This window comes from Bos mutus, chromosome X (assembly GCF_027580195.1).
Source record: "Bos mutus isolate GX-2022 chromosome X, NWIPB_WYAK_1.1, whole genome shotgun sequence".
NCBI lineage: Eukaryota > Metazoa > Chordata > Mammalia > Artiodactyla > Bovidae > Bos > Bos mutus.
This window is the reverse complement of record NC_091646.1, coordinates 87777116-87794053: the sequence shown is the minus strand read 5'-3', so window position 1 is coordinate 87794053 and position 16938 is coordinate 87777116. Positions and strand designations below refer to the sequence as shown.

Here is a 16938-nt window from a genome sequence, read left to right as displayed (position 1 = left end):
CAACTTCAAGAGACTTATTTTTGAAAAGTCTTAACCTGCTTTCAACTGGAAGCAACACAAATGTGGCTCAAACAAATATCAGGGCAGAGACTCATCACTTGAGTATATGTTTAACACCATCATTTGGAAGCTGTTTGAAAGATCATTTACAGACCAATTCTGCAGGGTATTAAAAATTCAGGAATCTATATTCTTAACCAAAAGCAATATACAGATAATTGGGAACATGACTATTCATTATTCCATGGATTCTGCACTATTCAGCATCATAAATATTTTGTGAAAAACCCTACTTTTCATTAAGCTACTAGTGAAGATGCCAACTGCCAAACTTAGAGCAAAATCATAATATATGGAAGAAGGAGTGGACAAAATGAGGAACAAGTGGAAAAGGCTATGATGAAGCAATCCTCACTCAAATTAAGTTAAATAAACTGAAGTTGGAAAGGCAAGGTTTTTTAAAAAAAAATCTGGATATCATCTTGTTCAATAATTCCCTACTATTTGAAAGAAGGAAGGGCAATGTAAATATCCCAAACTCACGACTGAGGTATCCTTAAAGCCTGGAAGCAATATAACCTCCCCACAAGCCGACTTCAAAATAAGACCGAGAATGGTGTGTTTGACATTAATTGGATCAGAGGCAATGCACACACTAAAGTAGGCAAACTGTTAAACTACTGTAATACTTAAAAGTTACAATGTTCTTCATCTCTCTGTTTAAAATTTTATTTATTTTAGTAAGCATCAGTCAACCAATAGATGCAGCCCCTATGGAAAATAACATGGAGATTCCTCAAAAAACTAAAAATAGAGTTGCCATATGATCCAGCAATCTCACTCCTAGGCATATATCAGGACAAAACTGCAATTCAAAAAGGCCCCATGTTCATAGCAGCACTATTTACAATAGCCAAGACATGGAAACAATCTAAATGTCCACCAACAGATGACTGGATAAAGAATATGTGATACATTCAATATATACACAATGGAATACTACTCAGCCATGAAAAAGAATAACATAATATCATTTGCAGCAACATGGATGGACCTAGAGCTTATTATACTAAGTGAAGTAAGTCAGAAAGAGAAAGACAAATACCATATAAGATCACTTATATGTGGAATCTAAAATATGACACAAATGAACTGATCTACAAAGCAGAAATAGAATCACAGACATAGAGAATAGATTTGTGGGTGCCAAGGGGGAGGCACGGTAGGGGAGGGATGGACTGGGAGTTTGGAAGTTAGCAGATGCAAACCATTATATGAAGAATGGGTAAACAATAAGGTTGTACTGTATAGCACAGGGAACTATATTCAATATACTGTGGTAAACCATAATGGAAAATAATATAAAAAAGAATATATATGTGTGTAACTGAATCACTGTGCTATACACCAGAAATTAACACAACATTGTAAATCAACTATAGTTCAATAAATAAATAAATAAACCAGTAAATATAGCCACAAGGCTCTTCAGTTGGGTCCAAATGGTTTAGTTAGGTTAAAAAGGGGGGAAAAAGGCAAATAAACACTGAAAATTAGTCATCTGCTGACAACACCCATACTTTACAACAATGATTCAGCAAACCATTTAAAGTGAACTGCAACAGCTTTTAATCAGTTTCTTATGAAAATACATGATTCAATTTGGGCTTTCAAATGACTTTATCAATCATTTCCACAGTTCCAGGAATACTAAAAAAAAATTAGTTCTTAGTACAAAAGGTTTGCCTATATTAACCTTCAACTCACCCAGACATCAAGAGGCAGCACCAGCTTTTCTATCAAAATGAGAAATATTAGCAGCTAAAAATATAACTATATGCAGAGGTAGCAAAACTTCTTTAAAATATTATTACCCACGAACTATGACAATAGTTGTGATTTTTCTTCTTCAGAGGAAAGGAAAGAAGCAGCTAATAATCTAAGTGTGTGCAAAGGCGGTGAAACTTTTAAAAGGTATTACTATGGAATGTTGATGCTTTCAAATTGTGGTGCTGGAGAAGACTCTTGCGAGTCCCTTGGACAGCAAGGAGATCAAACCGGTCAATCCTAAAGGAAATCAACCCCGAATATTAATTGGAAGGACTGATGCTGAAGCTCAAATTCTTTGGCCACCTGATGCAAAGAATCAACTCACTGGAAAAGACCATGGGATGCTAGGAAAGACTGAAGGCAAATGAAGAGGGTGGTAAAGGATGAGATGGTTAGATAGCATCACTGACTCAATGTACATGAAACGAGCAAACTCTGGGAGATAGTGAAGGACAGGGAAGCCTGGTGTGCTGCAGTCCATGGTGTCGCAGAATCAGACATGACTTAGTGATGAACACACACACTCTGGATTAATGGCAATAGTTGGGATTTCCCTTTTTCAGAGGGTAAAGACCAAAATTACAGCCATCTTTCCCACATCTCCCAAAGATTTGAGTCACAGGGTTTATTTGTGTTGAAAACTAGAGTTATCAACAGCTTGAAACCTAAGCAGACTGCGTCAGCATTTCAGGACCACCTGGGACCAAGGAGGTGGGGGCTGGGAGATTTCCAGATGGATTGTAAGACAATTCACTGATATTTACATAACGAGAATAAATGTTTTTCCTAAGATAGCATTTCCCTTCAGTGTCTTGAGACCACCAGCAAAAGAGGGAGGTACAAAAATTCTATTAATAATCTTTGTTTTTATGGCTTTGGCATTTATTAACTAATGGGGGCTGTTTATTGGGTCATAAACTTTACTAATGGGCATATTATCTCTAAATTATAAATCTCCTTCAGTATATGGCTGTTATAAAAAGAATAATTATATAAAGTGTCTGTATGACTACAATGTATCATGTTTATCCACATGACTCTTATAATGGCCATTTAATTGCTAATTTGGACTTGTTCTGTGAATAATCAGGGCAGTGACACACACATGTATGTATCAGAACAAGCAGCTGTCATCCTACAAACTCAGGAGCATATCACTGGCTTGCTTCCTTCCCTTTTCTCCTCCCACTTCTCAAATGAACTTTATTACAAGCCTGTACCAGGGCTAAATTATCTACACATTTAAAATCTTGAGGGAAAGACAACTGACTGAAGAGTTGAATAGGTAAGTGACAAATGTGTCAGCCTGAAAAGTTCCAGGAAAGTGTCATCCTTCTAAAAGCTTGCTCTCTGGGGAATGGAAAATCTCAAAGTGACAAAATAGCTTGGCACTGTCAGCTGTCTTAAAAAAAAAAAAAAAACCTGGGACAAAAATCAAGAAGTCAAAATTAGACTCTATGGGTAAATGGTTCTAGTATATAAATTGAGTATTCGAGTTTATTGGAAAATCCTATGAGATCTATTTTAACAATGGCACATGGAGAACTATCCTAGGTTTATATATAGAAATGGTTTACTGATGAACTTCAAATTTTAAAAATGAAGCAGTCATTGTTGTCAAGCAAAGTGGCACATCTGAGTGTCAAGAAGCCAGCTCATTTCTAGGCAAAACACTGCAAACGTAGAGTGAAAGAATAAGAAGATAGAAGGGGCCCTTGAGATGCCGTCAGTTCCTCTTCCTCCTCTCAGAGCAGTCCCTGGGTCAGTGTGAGAGACCCTTCTCCACAGGCTTCCATCATCTCTAAAAACACCAGGCAACTGGTTTTATGATACTCAGCACCCAACACTGAAGAACAGGGTAGATTGAGACAAACGTCTCACAGTGAATTCCCAGAGGTCTGTGATTATGAGGTGTAATCAAATGTATACTACATGACAAAAGTTCTGCTGAGACTCATAATGTATAGTCCTAGAAGAAAAAGAGAACTAGAGAAAAACAAAAGGGAAACATGTTACAGTCTTAGAATATTAAAACTTCTGGGTGGTTATGTATGTGTACATAATGAACCAAAAAAAACCTCTCAGGGTCCTCAACATTCACATCCTTAAATACTTCAGATATAATACAGTTTTGGTCATACTATAATTACATACACATGCATCAACCCACTCCAGTATTCTTGCCTGGGAAATCCCATGGATAGAAGAGCTTTGTGGGCTCTAGTCTGTGGGGTTGCTAAAGAGTCAGATACAACTTAGTGACTAAACAACAACAATATATCCTAAATTGTGTAAGTTTAAAAAGAATAACTGCATATATTTTACTTTCTCAAATTGTGTGTGTGTGTGTGTTTGTATGTTGTAGGGGAGGGGTCTTTTTTCTTCTTGTAGCTTTGTTAATTTCAGAAAAAATAAATACCTTCACTCTACAGAGGTTTAAGGATTATTTTGAAAAGGTGAGTTGCTACAAAGTTTAATTATGTAAGTAATAAGTGTCTGTCAAAAAGATTTCAAAAAATGTTTAATAGAATCACAACTTATTGTTCTGATATAATTTGATTTTATATTGTCTTATATAGCTGTCAAAAGACATTTTCTTTTTGTGCTGTAATGAATCAAATTACATTGGATAGAAAATTCCTGTAAGATTCTTGGTATTAATAAATCACACATATAATAAAAATGCTCAATGTTTCTTTAAATGGCATTTTTAATAGTGCAGGTACATCAGCAATATGAGGTTCTGAAAACCTGAAATGACAAAAGGAGATTAATTTTGGAATATGGATTTTAATTCAATATGAACCTTGTCTCTTTTGTTTAATGGAATTATATCTACTGAAATAAACTTGGCAAAAATTAAAGCAGGAAATTAGAAAATCAAAGAAAGTTAACCAAAACTGCATGGTTACTACTCATCTACGCCAAACACATCCTTTAAAAGGTTTAAATAGTAAATGTATTTCACAGGAATAGGTGATGGCATTCCAAGCCACTCATCTTCACATCTCTGGGGAAAAAAACACAAAGAAGGATATAATTAGAACTACATTTGAAACCGCAGTTTTATAAATGCAACATCAAATTGTTTGTTCCTTGTCATTTATATAAGCTCTTGGCTAAGTAGTTTATTTTCCAAGCAGACATTTCATTGACTTTCAGATCATCAGGACTCTGCAATAGATTGCATTCTTATACTCGATCCTTTGTCCTTCCCTGTATTAGAATTATATATACTGTGCTCTTTGCCATGTGAATTTCCCGAACCTCCTATGGCATCCTGTTTCCTAAGGAGTCCTTTTTCCCTTTGACATGAATTTGGCCACATGACTGGCTTTGGCCTATGTCATCCTAGCAGATATACCACAGACAGAGGCCCTAATGTGCTAGAATGGTTTGGCTTGGCCTTTGTACCTCTGCCATCACCATGAGAAGAACATGGCCCAAGATGCTGCTGGTCCCAGAACCACACAGGTGGAGAAAGCCCCCACACATGCATGTACGATACATCATGGGCTTCCCAGGTGGCTCGGTGGTAAATAATCCATTTGCCAATGCAGAAGACCTGGCTTCCATCTGTGGGTGGGGAAGATCCCCCGGAGAAGGAAATGGCAACCAACTCCAGTATTCTTGCCTGGAAAATTCCAAGGACAGAGGAGCCTACTGGGCTACAGTGCATGGACTCGCAAAGAGTTGGACATGACTGACTGCGTGCATGCGTACACACACACACACACACACACATATTATGTGATACATATATGTGTATATATATTTGTTAAACAACTTCACTCTAAGGAGGTTTAAGAATTATTTGGCTAAGGTGGCTTGTAACAAAATGCAATTATGTAATAATAAACATGTCAAGGAGATTTCAAAAATCTTGTATATATAAATCTATATACACATACTTTTATTTATGCTGCAATGGCTAATTAATATTATTATCAATGGCGGGGGGGGGGGTGATTCCATAACTACATCTACCTCTTTTTCTATTGTCAAGGTTAATCGTTGTATATAAGAGCTGTTAAATCTTTCCTAGTGCCAAATTAGTATCTGGAGTCACAAGGTACCACAGAAATACAGGTAAGGGCTCCATAATTCTATGTGATGTGGAAGCAACCTGAAAGTGATATTTCACTTGGGCTTTATAGGATGAGGAACAGTTTGTTGATGTGTTGTTTAGCTACTAAGTTGTGTCCAGCTCTTTGTGACCCCATGGACTGTAGCCCTTCAGGCTTCTCTGTCCATGGGATTTCCCAGGCAAGAATACTGGAGTGGGTTGCCATTTACATCTCCAGGGGATCTTCCCAATCCAAGGACCGGCATCTCCTGCATTGCAGGCAGATTCTTTACCATTGAGCCACCAGGGAAGTCTTGAGCAGCAAGCAGTTAAGCAAGGGATTAAAGTGATGAAGGCTATTCCAGGCATAGAGAATAGTATAAGCAAAGGCCTGGAGACCTAAAAAAAATCTATTTTCAAGAAAGGGTGAGTATCCTGGTTGGTCTGGGGTACACAGTACAAAGCGAGAAGAGAGGCAGTTGGAAGGAAAAGGCGGGGCCAAACTTGAGGCCTTCTGTGCTAGTTTATGCTTTATGCTATGGCTAGGGAAAGTCAACGGTGGATCTCAGTGAAACTGGATTAGAAGTTTATTAGGTAACTCACTGGATGTATGAAGAATGAAAGGAAGGAGGACAATCACTTTGGAGGTTACTGCAATAATCCTAGGGAGAGATGACTATGCCATAACCAGTGCAGCTGAGCCTGGGGTGAATAAGAACTAAATCTGAAAGACTCTGCCGCAGTAGAACATACAATACCTGGAAGGTGATTGATGGGAAGTGGTGATAAAAGAAAGAGGTCAAGTTATAGGTTGAATTGTGTCCCCTCAAAAAAGACATGTTGGAGTCCTAACCCTCTGATATTTCAGAATTGCAGATGTAATTAGCTTGATGCAGTCATCCTGGAGTAGGTTAGGCCCCCTAATTCAATATGCTCAATGATCTTATAAACTAATACAGATAAGGATGGTTCTAAGACTTCTAAATTTGGTAACAGCTGATGATGTCTGTATTAGTTTCCTAGGGCTTCTGTACCAAATTACCACAAACTGAGAGGCTTAAAGCCACAAAATGCATTCTGTCACCGTGAAGAGACCAGATGTCCAAAATCCAGGTGCTGTCAGGGCTGGTTCTTCCTGGACACTCTAAGGGAGACTGTCCCATGCCCCTCTCCTAGCTTCTGGGAGTTGATGGCTATCCCTTGAGTTCCTTGGCTTGTAGATACATCACTCCATTCTCTGCCTCTATCTTGTTCTCCGTGTGTCTGTGTGTGTCTCTGTCATCACATAGCCTTCTTATGACAACAATTACTGGATTTAGGGGCCACTCTAATCCAGTATGAGTTCATTTTAACTTTTAGTAGGTGTTTTAATTGTATCTGCAAAGATCCCATTTCCAAATAAGTTCACATTCTGAGGTTTTGGGTAGACAAGAATTGAGTGATGTGGTGGTGGGGGGGGCAACATGGTAAAGAAAATGAAAAAGCACAAAGAAGATAAGTTTTAAACATTTTTAACTGGGAAATAATGATCATGGGGAGAAACTAAGCTCAGTTTGGGACATTTTAATTTGAGGTACCCCTAAGACAGCAAGGTAAAGATTCTGGTAAATATCTGGAAACAGGGTTCTGTATAGCACAGACCTAAACTCCAGAAATGGGCACAGAGGTGGAAGTCACTGAAACATGGGTTACATGTAAAAGTGTGATAATTAATAATGATGATGTAGAATCAAAATCCAAAGAGCATCAGGAACTGGCATCTCTAACTGAAGCATAAATTCTTAGTTTAAGAGATGATTGATGATGACAATGATTATAAATTTACTGGTTATTCACTATATGACAGGTATTCTTTTAAGTGATATACTGAGCTATTTAATTGCTGCAGCTTAAAAAATTAATAAACAGAAACTTCAGTTAAATAGAGTCAGGAGACCAGAAGGGGAAGCCTCCATGCCCTTCATTATAAGCAGAACACAAGAGAAAAGGAGCAACTCCTCTTCTTTGCTGGTAAGGACACAGCCAATGAAAAGACATGGACCCTTTGTTTGCTACCACTTTTCCAATTTCCTTTTCCTCTCAAGTGTTCTCCTTCCCTTCCCATGAAGGAACTTGTACATGGCTTACCATGGCTGCAGACCCCCAAAATGCACTTCTCTTCCTGTTGTTGTTTAATCGCCAAGTCGTGTCTGACTCTTTGGGGCCCCATGGCAATTCTCTGATGATTGCAAATAAATTCATCTTCGCTGGAGAAGTATCCAGCAATCTATCTGATTTTAAGTCAACACCTGAATTTAGAAAAGGCACCAGAAATCAAATTGCCAACATCCGTTGGATCATCGAAAAAACAAAAGAGTTCCAGAAAAACATCTACTTCTGCTTTATTGACTATGCCAAAGCCTTTGACTGTGTGGATCACAACAAACTGTGGGAAATTCTTAAAGAGGTAAGAACACCAGACCACATCACCTGCCTCCTGAGAAATCTGTATGCAGGTCAAGAAGCAACAGTTAGAACTGGACATGGACAACAGACTGGTTCCAAATCAGGAAAGGAGTACGTCAAGGCTGTATATTGTCACCCTGCTTATTTAACTTATATGCAGAGTACAGCATGAGAATGCTGGGCTGGATGAAGCACAAGCTGGAATCAAGATTGTTGGGAGAAATATCAATAACCTCAGATATGCAGATGACACTCTCCTTATGGCAGAAAGCTAAAAAGAACTAAAGAGCCTCTTGATGAAAGTGAAAGAGGAGAGTGAAAAAGTTGGCTTAAAACTCAACATTCAGAAAAATAAGATCATGGCATCTGGTCCAATCACTTCATGGCAAATAGATGGGGAAACAGTGGAAACAGTGACAGACTTTATTTTCTTGGGCTCCAAAATCCCTGCAGATGGTGACTGCAGCCATGAAATTAAAACTTTTGCTCCTTGGAAGAAAAGTTATGACCAACCTAGACAGCATATTAAAAAGCAGAGACATTACTTTGCCAGCAAAAGTCTGTCTAGTCAAAGCTATGCTCTTTCTAGTAGTCACGTATGGATGTGAGAGTTGGACTGTAAAGAAAGCTGAGTGCTGAAGAATTGATGCTTTTGAACTGTGGTGTTGGAGAAGACTCTTGAGAGTCCCTTGAACTGTAAGGAGATCCAACCATTCCATCCTAAAGGAAATCAGTCCTGAATATTCATTGGAAGGACTGATGCTGAAACTGAAATGCCAATACTTTGGCCACTTGATGTGAAGAACGGACTCATTTAAAAAGACCGTGATGCTGGGAATGATTGAAGGCGGGAGGAGAAGGGGACAACAGAGGATGAGATGGTTGGATGGCATCACTGACTCAATGGACATGAGTCTGAGTAAACTCTGGGAGTTTGTGACAGACAGGGAAGCTTGGCATGCTGCAGTCCATAGTGTTGCAGAGTTGGACATGACTGAGTGACTGAACTGAACTGAACTGAACTGAACAACAGCAGAAAACCCTAAGAGGTAGGTATTATTATGATACTCACCTACAGAAAAGGAAACTGAGGCAAGAGAAGGGTTAAGTAGCTTGTCTAAAGTCAAACTGCCAGTAAGTGGAGGAGTCTGGACCGTAACCCCAGTCTGAGGGCTCCAGAGCTCTGCTTATCTGCTGGGCTATCCCCCAAATCCCAGGGAAGGAGCAGGCCTGTTCAGAAGCAGCTGGCTCTCATCCTACATGGCTACATTTAGTCCCATCATTTTCAACAAGAATAATTAAGTAGAAAAAGCTGTGATTCTTGAAGGGACACTATACTTCTCTTTCAAGGATGCCTCCTGTTGGATGCTGTAAGTTGAGCCCAGACTACCCAACCAGCTGTGTAAAGAAGGAAATGACTATTCAGATGGATGATGGCTAAATCAACTCCTAGGGTGTGTTCTGTGTAATTCATACTACATGGAACTTCAAGAAATGTCTTTCCTATGCCCTAAAGTAGTAAATCACTGTGTGTCTGAATGTGCATATACAAAATGTGTGTGTATTTTATATGTGTGTATGTGTATATATATCTTTTTAATCAATGAAGGCTAAGATCAAGTCATTCAATTCAACTATTCAACATGTCCTCAAAAATTTCATTATAAGACTTTAAGCAATTTTCACTCTTAAGTAATAGAGTAGTTCCTCAGTATCTTGGCTCTAGGATCTCCTGCAGATACTAAAATCTAAGGATGCTCACGTCCCTTACATAAAATGGTGGAGTATTCACATATAATCTATGCATATCCTCCTGTTTATTTTAAATCATCTCTAGATTACTTAAAATACCTAATACTATGTAAATGTCATGGAAATAGCTGTAAATACAATGTAAACACTATGCAAATAGTTGGTGTGTGGCAGATTTAAGCTTTGCTATTTGGAATTCTCCAGATCTTTTTTTCGGAAATACTGTTGATCCATGGTTGGGTGAATCTGTGGATATGGAGAGCTGACTGTATTTCTTAATTTTACCATGTTATAGAAGAACATTGTACAAATATGTACATTCACAATCACTATTTCCTGATAGGTTTTTTTTTAAACAGAAGTTTTCAATACAAAAAAGAAACACATTATATAACATATAACATTACAATGAAATTATCTTCTCTCATGAAACAGGTCAGTATTAGAAGATCTTCATTCTTTATTTGGCAGCAAAATTTTTGAACTGTTTGGTTTAATTTTTGTTTGATTTTTGAGCAAAAAATCATGATTTAAATCCTAACAACAAGAGAAAAAGAAAGAGAAGAACTTGTATTGGAATAATGGTAACTCAAGAGTTTGGAGATGAGAAATTTATTAGCAAAAAGCCAAACCTGGATAAACGAAACTCAAGGAAAATGCCCTGAGATTTGAAGTTAAGGACAATTTAAGATGAAAAAATAATGTATGGGAGCAAAATCTGCCACCCCAAAATGTGCCTCTCTGGCATGAGGATTATTTTAAGTTGATTATTTTTAAGAAACAAAAGACTCAGGAAGAGCTTTTACCTCCCCCTTAACTGCCTAAAAGAATTTAGATAAAGGGTTTGTTCCAAGAGAGTAGGTAACTACGTGTGAAGTAGACAGGGAGGAACTGAGCAAAGTCTGCTTATTCAAATTTCTGTGTTCCATTGTTTCTGCATGGCCCAGAAAAGATTTCTTTACCAAACATTTGCTCTTTTCATCTTCCTGGGAATTGCTTCCTTCCCTTTCCTTTTGCAGTCCCAGACCCCTAACCCCTTCTCCTCGGTCCTTTAGTCAAGAATGACATCTATAACTCATTTTATCTGTCTTTGGAATCTCTTATATATGGATTCCCCATATATAAGCAATTTTTCTTTCTCCTGTTAATCCATCTTAAACTCATTTTAACTATTAAACCAGCCAAAAGAACCTAGAAGGGTGGGAGGAAATGATTTCCCACCCCCAACAACAATAGTCCATTTCTTTTAATTCTGACCACTTTAAATCCTGTGGCTCACACAATGCTTTCCTGACAGCTCCAGCTCCGCTATGCCCTTTCTCTAAAATCAATACCACTTCCCTCAAGTTTATTTCCCTTTGTCACTTTTCTCCAGGTTCTAGATGGAAATGATGTTTTCTGCCTAAATATCTGAGTTTGTAGTGCCTGAGGAACCTAATATTTATACATTGGCAATATGATCTGGTGATTTATAGTAAGAAATGTATATTTGGCTTTGTCCCCATTTCTGGCACAGAGCTCTTAAAACTCTTCAGTTCAGTCACTCAGTCTTGTCCAACTCTTTGCGACCCCATGGACTGCAGCACACCAGGCCTCCCTGTCTATCTCCAACTCATGGAGCTTATTCAAACTCATGTCCACCAAGTCAGTGATGCCATCCAACCATCTCATCCTCTGTCATGCCCTTCTCCTCCGGCCTTCAATCATTCCCAGCATCACGGTCTTTTTAAATGAGTCCGTTCTTCACATCAAGTGGCCAAAGTATTGGCATTTCAGCTTCAGCATCGGTCCTTCCAGTGAATATTCACTGATTTCCTTTAGGATGGAATGGTTGGATCTCCTTGCAGTTTAAGGGACTCTCAAGAGTCTTCTCCAACACCACAGTTCAAAAGCATCAATTCTTCAGCACTCAGCTTTCTTTACAGTCCAACTCTCACATCCATACATGACTACTGGAAAGAGCATAGCTTTGACTAGATGGACTTTCGTTGGCAAAGTAATGTCTCTGCTTTTTAATATGCTGTCTAGGTTGGTCGTAACTTTTCTTTCAAGGAGCAAGAGTTTTAATTTCATGGCTGCAGTCACCATCTGCAGGGATTTTGGAGCCCAAGAAAATAAAGTCTATCACTGTTTCCACTGTTTCCCCATCTATATGCCATGAAGTGATGGGACCAGATGCCATGATCTTAGTTTTCTGAATGTTGAGTTTTAAGCCAACTTTTTCACTCTCCTCTTTCACTTTCATCAAGAGGCTCTTTAGTTCTTCTTAGCTTTCTGCCATAAGCGTGGTGTCATCTGCATATCTGAGGTTATTGATATTTCTCCCAACAATCTTGATTCCAGCTTGTGCTTCATCCAGCCCAGCATTCTCATGCTGTACTCTGCATATAAGTTAAATAAGCAAGGTGACGATATACAGCCTTGATGTACTCCTTTCCCAATTTGGAACCAGTCTGTTGTTCCATGTCCAGTTCTAACTGTTGCTTCTTGACCTGCATACAGATTTCTCAGGAGGCAGGTGATGTGGTCTGGTGTTCTTACCTCTTTAAGAATTTCCCACAGTTTGTTGTGATCCACACAGTCAAAGGCTTTGGCATAGTCAATAAAGCAGAAGTAGATGTTTTTCTGGAACTCTTTTGTTTTTTTGATGATCCAACGGATGTTGGCAATTTGATCTCTGGTTCCTCTGCCTTTTCTAAAACCAGCTTGAACATCTGGAATTTCACAGTTCACATACTACTGAAGGCTGGCTTGGAGGATTTTGAGCATTACTTTGCAAGTGTGTGAGATGAGTGCAGTTGTGCGGTAGTTTGAACATTCTTTGGCACCGCCTTTCTTTGGGACTGGAATGAAAACTGACTTTTTCCAGTCCTGAAGCCACTGCTGAGTTTTCCAAATTTCCTGGTATATTGAGTGCAGCACTTTAACAGCATCATCTTTTAGGATTTGAAATAGCTCAACTGGAATTCTATCACCTCCACTAGCTTAAAACTCTTGGAATGTCCTAAGTGATGACAGTCATAGGGTCTCGTTTCTTATGTTAATGTGACATTTTTGAAAAGCACCTTAATGATGGGGGCTGGTTGCCAAAGGAGCCAGCCACATGATTAGAAGGTTGGAACTTTCAGTGCCCCACCTCCACTCCCCACCCCATACCTCTAGGGTGGGGGCAAGGGGCTGAAAAGTGACTTCATTCACCAACAGCCAATGATTTACTCAATCATGCCTTTTTAATGAAACCTCCATAAAACACCAAATGTACAGGGTTTGGAGAGTTTCCAGGTTGGTGAACATGTAGAGGTGTGGGGAGAGTAGTTGAGCCCAGAGTTGAATGGAAACTCTGCGCCCTTGCCCCACACTGTGCTTCACGCCTGTTTCCTCCATCTACCTGTTCCTGACTTATGATGTTTAGTTACTTCAGTCGTGTCCAACTGTTTGAGACCCTATGGACTGTAGCCCACCAGGCTCCTCTGTCCACAGGATTTCCCAGGCAAGAATACTGGAGTGGGTTGCCATTTACTTCTCCAGGGGATTTTCCCAACCCAGGGATTGAACCCGAGTCTCCTGCATTGCAGGCATATTCTTTACCACTGAGCTACCCGGGAAGCCATTCCTGATTTATATCCTTTCATAATAAACAGGTTCAGTTCAGTTCAGTTCAGTTCAGCTGCTCAGTCGTGTCTGACTCTTTGCGACCCCATGGATTGCAGCACGTCAGGCTTTCCTGTCCATCATCAACTCTGGGAGCCTACTCAAACTCATGTCCATCAAGTCGGTGATGCCATCTGACCATTTCATCCTCTGTCGTCCCCTTCTCCTCCTGCCTTCAATCTTTTCCAGCATCAGGGTCTTTTCCAATGAGTCAGTTATTTGCATCAGGTGGCCAAAGTACTGGAGCCTAAACTTCAGTATCAGTCCTTCCAATGAATATTCAGGACTGATCTCCTTTAGGATGGACTGGTTGGATCTCCTTGCAGTCCAAGGAACTCTCAAGAGTCTTCTCCAACATCACAGTTCAAAAGCATCAATTCTTAGGCACTCAGCTTTCTGTATGGTCCAGCTCTCACATTCATACATGACTACTGGAAAAACCATAACTTTGACTAGAGAGACCTTTGTTGGCAAAGTAATATCTCTGCTTTTTAATATGCTGAATAGGTTGGTCATAGCTTTTCTTCCAAGGAGCAAGCATCTTTCAATTTCATGGCTGCAAGTCACCATCTGTAGTGATTTTCAAACCCAAGAAAATAAAGTCTGTTTCCATTATTTTCCCAACTATTTGCCATATTAAAAAATTAATTAATTGAAATAAAAAGCCTAGTTCCACATTCACATTAGCCATATTTTGCACTAGTCTGGTGGCCACTGTATTGGACAATGCAAATACAGAGCATTTCCATCATTACAGAAAATGCTACTGGACAGTGCTGGTCTAGACACTATCAGATCAGATCAGATCAGTCGCTCAGTCATGTCTGACTCTTTGCGACCCCATGAATCTCAGCACGCCAGGCCTCCCTGTCCATCACCAACTCCCGGAGTTCACTGAGACTCACGTCCATCGAGTCAGTGTATCCCAGCATAATTCCCAGTGGATATTAATAGTATACCAAATTACAGGAAAGGAATCTGACATCCAGAGTCTTTAAATCACTTATGCAAACTCCCAAAGTATTGAGGCTGGAGCTGAAGTCAGTCTGATTTTTAAATACCTATTCTTTCATCTATCAGGCTCTTCTTTGTACCCTGCATGAAGGAGAGAGTTAACCAATCAACAGATCCCTGATTTTACCATATGTTGGAAAATGTTGTAATTTTCTTAAAAGGGATTTTTGAAGAATATTAGTTCAGTTCAGTTCAGTCACTCAGTCGTTTCTGACTCTTTGTGACCCCATGAATCACAGCACACCAGGCCTCCCTGTCCATCACCAACTCCTGGAGTCTACTCAAACTCATGTCCATTGAGTCGGTGATGCCATCCAGCCATCTCATCCTCTGTCGTCCCCTTCTCCTGCCACCAATCCCTCCCAACATCAGGGTCTTTTCCAATGAGTCAACTCTTCGCATGAGTTGGCCAAAATATTGGAGTTTCAGCTTTAGCATCAGTCCTTCCAATGAACACCCAGGACTGATCTCCTTTAGGATGGACTGGTTGGACCTCCTTGCAGTCTAAGGGACTCTCAAGAGTCTTCTCCAACACCACAGTTCAAAGCATCAATTCTTCAGCACTCAGCTTTCTTCACAGTCCAACTCACATCCGTACATGAGGTTATCTAGTAAGTAAGTTGTTTTTTCTGAGTTATGTGAGCAGCTCAAGCAAATTACTCAAACCCAAGGAGGAGGACAATGAGTCAAGTATGGCTCAGATGGTAAAGCATCTGTCTACAATGCAGGAGACCTGGGTTCGATCCCTGGGTTGGGAAGATCCCCTGGAGAAAGAAATGGCAACCCACTCCAGTATTCTTGCCTGGGAAATCCCATTGATGGAGAAGCCTGGTAGGCTACACCCATGGAATTGCAGAGTCGGACACAACTGAGCGATTTCACTTAAGGAGGAGGACATGGGAACCTCCAATCCACAGGCCTTTGTTCGGAAGCACAGGTGACAACTTGGACTTGTGAATGACATCTGAAGGAAGAGAGGTAGTCCTGTAGGACTGAGCCCTTAGCCTGTGGGATCTGATACTATCTCCAGGTAGACAGTATTAGAATTGAGCTGACCTGTAGGAGACTCAGCTGTTGCTAAGAACTGCTTGCTATGGGGGAAAACACACATTGGAATTGGTACCAGAATTGCAACTAACCCCCAATTTCAGACAGATGTTCACAGTACTAGTTTAAATGGACTAACAGTAATCAAGTTAGGATCCAAAAGATGAAGGAAGCAGGACATAAGATTTAAGAAATTCAGGGGAATGGGGCATTAATAAAGTAGAGGGCAAAGGTATCTTCTTCATAATTTTGTCTGTAATTGGGTCCACCTAAAGGAATCACTCTGCATATAAGTTAAATAAGCAGGGTGACAATATACAGCCTTGGTGTACTCCTTTCCTGATTTGGAACCAGTCTGTTGTTTCATGTCCAGTTCTAACTGCTGCTTCTTGACCTGCATATGCAGAGTACATCTTTTGAAGTGCCAGGCTGAATGAAGCACAAGCTAGAGTCAAGATTGCCGGGAAAAATATCAATAACCTCAGATATGCAGATGACACTATCCTTATGGCAGAAAGCTAAGAAGAACTAAAGAGCCTCTTGATGAAAGTGAAAGAGGGGAGTGAAAAAGTTGGCTTAAAACTCAACATTCAGAAAACTAAGATCATGGCATCCGGTCCCATCACTTCATGGCAAATAGATGGGGAAACAGTGGAAACAGTGACAGACTTTATTTCTGGGGATCCAAAATCACTGCAGATGGTGAGTACAGCCATGAAATTAAAAGACGCTTGCTCCTTGGAAGAAAAGCTATGACCAACCTAGACAGTATATTAAAAAGCAAAGATATTACTTTGCCAACAAAAGTCTGTGTAGTCAAAGCTATGGTTTTTCCAGTAGTCAGTATGGATGTGAGAGCTAGACTATAAACAAAGCTGAGCGATGAAGAATTGATGCTTTTGAACTGTGGTGTTGAAGAAGACTCTTGAGAATCCCTTGGACAGCAAGGAGATCCAACCAGTCAGTTGTAAAGGAAATCAGTCCTGAATATTCACCAAAGGGACTAATGTTCAAGCTGAAATGCCAATACTTTGGCCACTTGATGTGAAGAACTGACTCATTGGAAAAGACCCTGATGCTGGGAAAGATTGAAGGCAGGAGGAGATGGGAATGACAGAGGATGAGATGGTTGG

The 16938-nt window shown here is 39.8% G+C and overlaps 1 protein-coding gene across 4 annotated transcripts in view; it reads right to left on the bottom strand.

Moving 5' to 3' along the window:
* Window positions 1–1611: 1611 nt before the first annotated feature.
* EFHC2 (EF-hand domain containing 2) overlaps window positions 1612–16938 on the bottom strand; it is a 241029-nt gene continuing 225702 nt past the window's right edge. For all 4 annotated transcript variants that reach the window (XM_070366045.1, XM_070366046.1, XM_070366047.1 and 1 more), the window contains one exon: window positions 1612–4840. In XM_070366045.1, the coding sequence (XP_070222146.1) occupies window positions 4742–4840 (99 nt within the window). In that variant the 3' untranslated portion in view covers window positions 1612–4741. The remainder of the gene's footprint in view (window positions 4841–16938) is intronic.